The sequence below is a fragment of the Sinocyclocheilus anshuiensis genome, unplaced genomic scaffold, assembly GCF_001515605.1.
Source record: "Sinocyclocheilus anshuiensis isolate Anshui unplaced genomic scaffold, SAMN03320099.WGS_v1.1 scaffold652, whole genome shotgun sequence".
NCBI lineage: Eukaryota > Metazoa > Chordata > Actinopteri > Cypriniformes > Cyprinidae > Sinocyclocheilus > Sinocyclocheilus anshuiensis.
This window is the reverse complement of record NW_015555769.1, coordinates 340,601-348,361: the sequence shown is the minus strand read 5'-3', so window position 1 is coordinate 348,361 and position 7,761 is coordinate 340,601. Positions and strand designations below refer to the sequence as shown.

General features: G+C 38.9%; 1 protein-coding gene across 1 annotated transcript in view; it reads right to left on the bottom strand.

Annotated features, from left to right (window-relative positions):
• Window positions 1-5,785: 5,785 nt before the first annotated feature.
• The window catches only part of chst15 (carbohydrate sulfotransferase 15), an 11,609-nt gene continuing 9,633 nt past the window's right edge, over window positions 5,786-7,761 (bottom strand). Inside the window, exons 8-9 of the mRNA XM_016468349.1 lie at window positions 6,956-7,118; window positions 5,786-6,458 (exon numbers count right to left, since the gene is read on the bottom strand). Of these exons, the coding sequence (XP_016323835.1) occupies window positions 6,256-6,458; window positions 6,956-7,118 (366 nt within the window). The 3' untranslated portion in view covers window positions 5,786-6,255. The remainder of the gene's footprint in view (window positions 6,459-6,955; window positions 7,119-7,761) is intronic.

Sequence of the window (7,761 nt, the reverse complement as noted above, 5' to 3'; positions counted from 1 at the left end):
ACACACACACACACACACACACACTCACACTCACACAGACACACACACACACACTCTCTCTCTCACACACACACACAGGCGCACACACTCTCTCACACACACACACACACACACGCGCACGCATGCACACACACACACTCACACACAGGCACACACACACACACACACACACATTCTTTTATAATGACTAAATTATAACATTTCAACTGTACTGATCATTTATGCATTTGGCATTAATCTTCTCAGTTTTACATCTATAAAATACCACTGTAATACCACCGCTTCCTAGAGAGGGTACTATAGTAATACCATGTTTTTGAGCAATTTTATTGTACTAATAACAAAGCAGCTTTACAGTAAAATCCAGTTTAGTAATCGAGCCGTTTCAGTCGTCTCAGATTCTCAGAGGATTTCAGTAAAGAGCACGAGTGTAATGAGCGTCTGCTGTGAGCCGCAGTGATGCTGATGCGTTCAGACGTCTCATTATGAGCTTCAGTTCCTCACACTGGCACAAAACTCACCATAACAAACCCAAACTCACTCGACTGATATTAAAGTCATAAATAAAGCAGCGCACCGATTGAGAATCTTCAGAGAAATCACATGTCGCTCTTGAGGCTGCAGATCTTGATTTCAGAGATCGGCTGGCCTCAGTGTTTGTGCAAATGAAAGCCGTGTTTTCACTGGATTGATCAGATGAACCTCAGATACCAGCAGCACTTCCTGAAATCCATCACACATTCCTCAAACCAAACCCTGAAGCTGCAGGAACCCAGAGGAACGCTTGAGAACGCCTTGGGGAAAACATCTGTCTGCACAAACTAATCATATTAGACTTTTAATCAGTTGTTCAATATTTCATCTCCAGAGATTCTGACGAGCGGCCAAGATCAACACCGATTCCCTGCAGGATCCGTCAGACCAGATGTGTTTCATGTGAGTCAGAAGATCTGGAGGGTCAGAAGAAGATTTGACAGATTCACAAGCAGATCATCTATAATAGCTTTGCTGAATCATCATCAGAAACAGGAGATGCGTGCTGGCCTTCTTCCTCCAGAGATGCTCTTCTGCAAACTCACATCAGATACTCCCACCTGCAAAAACACACTGGAACTAAGAAAAACAGACTTAAAATAGTTAAATGTAGTTAAACTTCTCCATAAGCCAGTGGCTTCACTGAACATCCTCAGCATGACGTGTCTGTCAGTCATTCAAAACACTGAATCATGATTTTCTGCAGACAGACATGGCAAGAACATTGTTAGATGTGAGTTATAGATCTGCAGAGCATCTCAGTTCTGGCCTGGTGATTCAGAATAACACACACCAGATGATCAATCTGTGACCTCCAGCTGAACATCTGCCAGGATCCAGCACATGCAGATTTTAGACAGCCGGATCTCCATCAGCTCCACCGCTGGATCAGACTCCATCAGGACACGCTTCACAGAGCCTGAAGATCCTCTCAGAAGCTCCAGAACGGGTGACTTCATGAAACGGAAAAGCTGATCTCAGCAGTGTCTGAAAACACAGAGCGACGACTCACTCTGAACCAGCCGCACACACTGACTAGACTAGTTTACTGTACGTTAGTCCTCTGATATGTTTCTTTAAGGCTGGTCAGATGTATAAAAACTCAATCTGGCGTAATCTGAGAAGGAAAAGACTGATTATCCTTTGGTTGGTCAGACTAGTTTTTAATGCTGGCCCCTGAGCGTCTGTTTCCATGACAACAGAACAACACCAGACTCTCTGAGGCCTTGGAAACTGTCCGAAATATTCACTGGAAATCCATCAATACAGGATTATTCCCAACAATTCTGCTTCCCGGAACAATCTGGGAAACTTATTTTATGGTTGTAAAAAATAAAACCTAAAAAAACGTATTATTTAGTTCCCAAAATCTAACCAAACAGGAACCGTATTCTAATGTTAGGGGAACGTGTTGGATCTGAGCAGACGCTGTGAATCAGATCAGACTGTGCTGAGTTTGCTGGTCGAGTCCTGAAAACACCAAACCCTCGTTCGTACAATAACAGAACGTCGCTGTCAAGCCAAAATAATACATTTCAGAAGAAGTACATTACCCAGAAGCCTCTGTGTTTGTGATCTTGAGCTTCCTGAGCTGCTCCAGCCATCAAACAGCAGAAACCTCTAGAAAGTATTTATGATTTTTCATAAAAGCACAGGAGCTGTTCTCACGCACCGTTACGCTGAGATATTCCCACTGCGGGACTGATGCGAGATCCAGGAGTTTCCCATTAAACCCTGAACAAGGCATTTATATATAAATGTATAGTGTTAAATATATTATATATATTATTTATATATAAGTTTATTTATATAGCACATTTCATGCACAATGGTAATTCAAAGTGCTTTACATTAAAAGAAGTAAAATAATTATAAAAATAATCAAAACAATAAAACAAGGAATTTAAAATGATTAAAAAATTTATTTAAAATGAATTTAAAAGTTAAAAATAGAAAATGGTAATACATAAAATATAGTGCAATCAGTTCAAGCAAACTCATTGCATTTGCTGTCGGAGAGCATTTCACTGGCAATCTGACTTGGGGGGTTTGTCAGTCTCTCAACAGTAGCAAAAAGAGTGCGAGTGTTGTTTAAGTTACCGTTTATAAGGTTTGAGAAGAATGACTGTCTAGCTGTGGCTAGTTCCACATTGAAAGCACGAAGGCTGTCTTTATAGATGCTATAGTGGATTTCAAGTTTTTCAAGAAAAATAAATATGATGGAACAAATAAGCCCTAATGTTAATTAGATAATAATACTAATAATAATAACTAGTTAAAAAATTTCATCAAGACAAACTTTGAAGTTGGCTTGAGAAAGCCTAGCCTAAAAGTTTTTAAAAGTTTTAAAAGTTTGACGGTTTTCAGTTTGGAATAGTTTGAAGTTTAAATTAGTTTTAAAGCTTAAAGTTTGAATGTTTTGAAGGCAATACAGTTTCGTCATAAAAAATAGATAAATAGATATTGTCAGATGATAGCTAGATAGCATGTTTAAAGCATGAATTAGAACATAGCTAGAATGTTTTAACATGTTTTAGCATGATGCTAGCATGTTTCTAACATGATTAGCATGTTGCTAGCATGTTTTTAACATGATTAGCATGTTGCTAGCATGTTTATAGAATGCCTAGCATGTTGCTAGTATGTTTCTACCATGATTAGCATGTTGTTAGCATGTTGTTAACATGTTTGTAGCAAGTTGGTAACATTTTTCTAGCATGTTTAACGTGTCACTAGCATATTTCTAGCATAATTAGTGTTTCTACCATGTTTTATCATGATTAGCATGTCGCTAGCATGTTAGCATGTTTATAGAATGATTAACATGTTTCTAGTATGTTTCTACCATGATTATCATATTGTTAGCATGTCGTTAACATGTTTGTAGCAAGTTGCTAACATTTTCCTAGCATGTTTAACATTTCACTAGCATGATTATCATGTTTTTAACATGATTAGCATTTCACTAGCATGTTTTTAGCATGATTAGCATATTGTTAACATGTTTTTATCATTATTAGCATGTCGCTAGAATGTTTCTAGCATTATTAGCATATCGCTAGCATGTTGTTAGCATCTTTCTAACATGATTAGTATGTTGCTATCATGTTTTTAATGAACGTGAGAAGAGCTTACAGCAGTGTTGCCAACTAATTTTCGTGGGAAGTTGCTAAAGGAAGGTCGATTTGTTGCTAAAAGTTGCTAAATGACGTTGTCATGTCATTGCGCAATGACGTCCTTACGTAATCACGACGCGAAATTGTGTCACTATATCTAATCTCAGCAAAAAATATATTTTTATGTTAATTTAGATTCATATGAGCCTCAAAACTGCTTGATTAAATTATTATCGGGAGGCGCATGTTCAGATAATTAACCTAATTAACACGAGAAGAGCACATTCAGTAACCAACTCAATTAACAAGATACGAGGTGTATATACACAGCAGACTTGCCTCTGTTCCTTGAGCGTTTTCTAGCATCCCTCCCCTCGGACAGCACGCCAAATACACAAAACCTATGTAAGTGTGAACTCGTGAAATACTGTTGTGTTTTGTTGCTGCTGATCTTTTTTTAATTTGATCTTTTCGTTAGCATCAGCTGTTTTTGTTAATGTTGTGTGTTCAGCAGTCAGTGAAGGAAACGTGAGAATAAACTCCGCACATGCGCAGTGCAGATCTTTCTCTGACGGAAAATGAAGTGAGTGCATCATTTGTAATTCTGTAAAAGTGATATAAAGCGATTTTTGGATTTCTAGTGCTTTAGTTTTCATCTATAGGCTGCTGGTTTAAGAATTGTTCACCTAAAAATAATCATTCTGTCATCATTTATTCACCCTCGTGTCTTTATTTTATGGAGCACAAATGAGATGTTTTGAGAAACGCCTCAGTGGTTTTCATCCGTACAGTGAAAGTCAATGGGGTCCAAAGTTATTCAGTTTCCAATTTTTCCACAAATGAGCAATACCACAACACACACACACACACACACACACACACACACACACACACACACACACACACACACTGAGTGAAAATGTGACACAATCAACCAATCAGAACAGAGCTGACGTCTCGTGTTCTTCAAGTCAGAAAGTCAAATTATTTGTGCTTATTGTTCACAATATAATTATTTTGCTTTGTTGTGTTTCGAACTTGAATGTATGATTTCTCTTAACAAAGAATGTCCGGCTCAGAGGAAGGAGCTTCCATCTGCACTTAAAGGCAGGGATTCTGAACCAATGAGATTTGACTGTGGGTGGAGCTACTGATCGTGGGCGGAGCTACTGAACATGATACCACAGCATTAGAAAGCAAGTGAAGGCGCATAGGGGCACTCGCTGCATTTAAAAGACACTCAATATTCAGTAATATGATTGATTTAACTGCACTGACACTATCAGATGAGAACAAAACTTGTCTTGACTGACTTCTGTAGAGCAGCAGAATTAGAAATTGTGTCATATATGAAGAAGTTTGCATCAACGATTCTGTTATTTACTTATCACAGTGAAGCTGCTTTGAATCAATCTGTTTCGTATAAAGCGCTATAGAAATAAATGGGACACTGAGCTCATTTGAATATGTAAATTAAGAGATCAGAGGGCCTGTTGAACACAGAGGTCAGAGGTCACTCACGCTCATGGCGTTGTTCAGTGTGCTGTTGTACACACACGCTCTCAGCCCGGCGCCCCGCAGACAGCCCTCGAACATCCGCAGAGACTCACACACCTTCTGATGGAAATCCAGCGCTGATTTATTAGACGTGCCGAAGTACAACTAATTTTCGTGGGAAGTTGCTAAAGGAAGGTCGATTTGTTGCTAAAAGTTGCTAAATGACGTTGTCATGTCATTGCGCAATGACGTCCTTACGTAATCACGACGCGAAATTGTGTCACTATATCTAATCTCAGCAAAAAATATATTTTTATGTTAATTTAGATTCATATGAGCCTCAAAACTGCTTGATTAAATTATTATCGGGAGGCGCATGTTCAGATAATTAACCTAATTAACACGAGAAGAGCACATTCAGTAACCAACTCAATTAACAAGATACGAGGTGTATATACACAGCAGACTTGCCTCTGTTCCTTGAGCGTTTTCTAGCATCCCTCCCCTCGGACAGCACGCCAAATACACAAAACCTATGTAAGTGTGAACTCGTGAAATACTGTTGTGTTTTGTTGCTGCTGATCTTTTTTTAATTTGATCTTTTCGTTAGCATCAGCTGTTTTTGTTAATGTTGTGTGTTCAGCAGTCAGTGAAGGAAACGTGAGAATAAACTCCGCACATGCGCAGTGCAGATCTTTCTCTGACGGAAAATGAAGTGAGTGCATCATTTGTAATTCTGTAAAAGTGATATAAAGCGATTTTTGGATTTCTAGTGCTTTAGTTTTCATCTATAGGCTGCTGGTTTAAGAATTGTTCACCTAAAAATAATCATTCTGTCATCATTTATTCACCCTCGTGTCTTTATTTTATGGAGCACAAATGAGATGTTTTGAGAAACGCCTCAGTGGTTTTCATCCGTACAGTGAAAGTCAATGGGGTCCAAAGTTATTCAGTTTCCAATTTTTCCACAATATCTTCTTTAGTGTTTTTATAAATAATTTTTGGGTGAACTATCCATTTGAAAGTACAGATAAAAGCCCGATTCTTCCACATTTGCTGTCGGACAGACTTCATGGTGTCTGTGAGATCCAGGAACATCACACGGCTGTCAGGTGTGTTCAGAGCGACCGTCCCACGTGAACGACTCGTCCTGCAGAACCTCTGCCAGTCTCTGATTGAACGGAGCGTAAAACAGCGTGAGCAGCTCTCGTGTGATGGGACGCATCGGGCCCAGATCCCTGTCGGACGGATGTCTGGTGTTTGACGCGGGACGCTTGCTGATCTGTCTCTGTCTCTGATCAGACAGCGCTCCTGCAAGAGTTCATTCACAGATCATAGTCAGACACATCTGAACAACAGTTTAACATCACGCCAACACTTCAAATAAAGCAATGCATTGTATCTTTTCATAAATAATTGTAACCAGAGTTAAAATGCATTCTAATATTTTGTCATGTGTTTTAATGCATTATACATTCTAAAGGTGTAACAATGAATATATGAAGTATTATAAGGTATGATAACTGTGGTTACAATTATTCATATGATGCATTATAAAGTGCATTACAAGGCAAAATTAATGCATTAAAACTACTTTCATAATGCATTATATATAAAGTGTTAAAATCACATTTGGTTCATATATTTTTTGTCTCTTTAGTTATTTTTTTAATACACATTACATATTCTGATCGGCATGGTCTATATGACAACACTAATCAGATGATGATGATGATGATGATGATGATGAACGTGGCGCCCCCTGCTGCTCACAGCATGTACATGAACACGAGTTCATCAGGACTGACCTAAGCGCAGGAAGCGGAAGATCCTGCTCATGCTGAGCTCCGGGTTTGAAGCATGATCCTCCAAACGCAAAACTAAGAGCTGATCACGGCTGAACACTGACATCCAGTCCAGAAGATACACCACGTACAGGCCCACCTGCAGACGCACCTGCACACACACACACACACACACACACACACACACACACTCTCACACACACACACTCTCACACACACACACACGCACACACACACGAGTGTGAGCCATCACACGACACGGATCTCACGGCTTCACAACGTATGAAGCTAAACCAAAACTCTTTATTCCTGTGTGCCGTCAGATGATTTAGTCAAGTCTGCTTTATTGTCAATTCTTCCACATGTACAGCACATACACACAGAGAATTGAAATTGCGTTACTCTCAGACCCTTGGTGCATACAGATAACACTAACAGTAGAACATAAATACAGATATACAGATTAAGTATAAAATACAACTATACAAATATACAAATAAGGTAAAATGTAAAAAAATATATAAAAAAATATATATAAAGCAGCAGCAGCACTTACTAGATCAGCACTGATTTTTTTAATGTTTCATTATTTATTTATTTTTTAAACATGTTTACATATGATTTAGTTTAGTTATTTTAGGACTTAAAAATGAGAAACGTTGCCTTGGCACAGGGCTGCCCAAACTGGGTCCTGGAGGGCCAGTGTCCTGCAGAGTTTAGCTCCAACTTGCCTCAACACGCCTGCCTTTAAGTTTTTAGTATGCCTAGTAAGAGCTTGATTAGCTGGTTCAGGTGTGTTTAATTGGGGT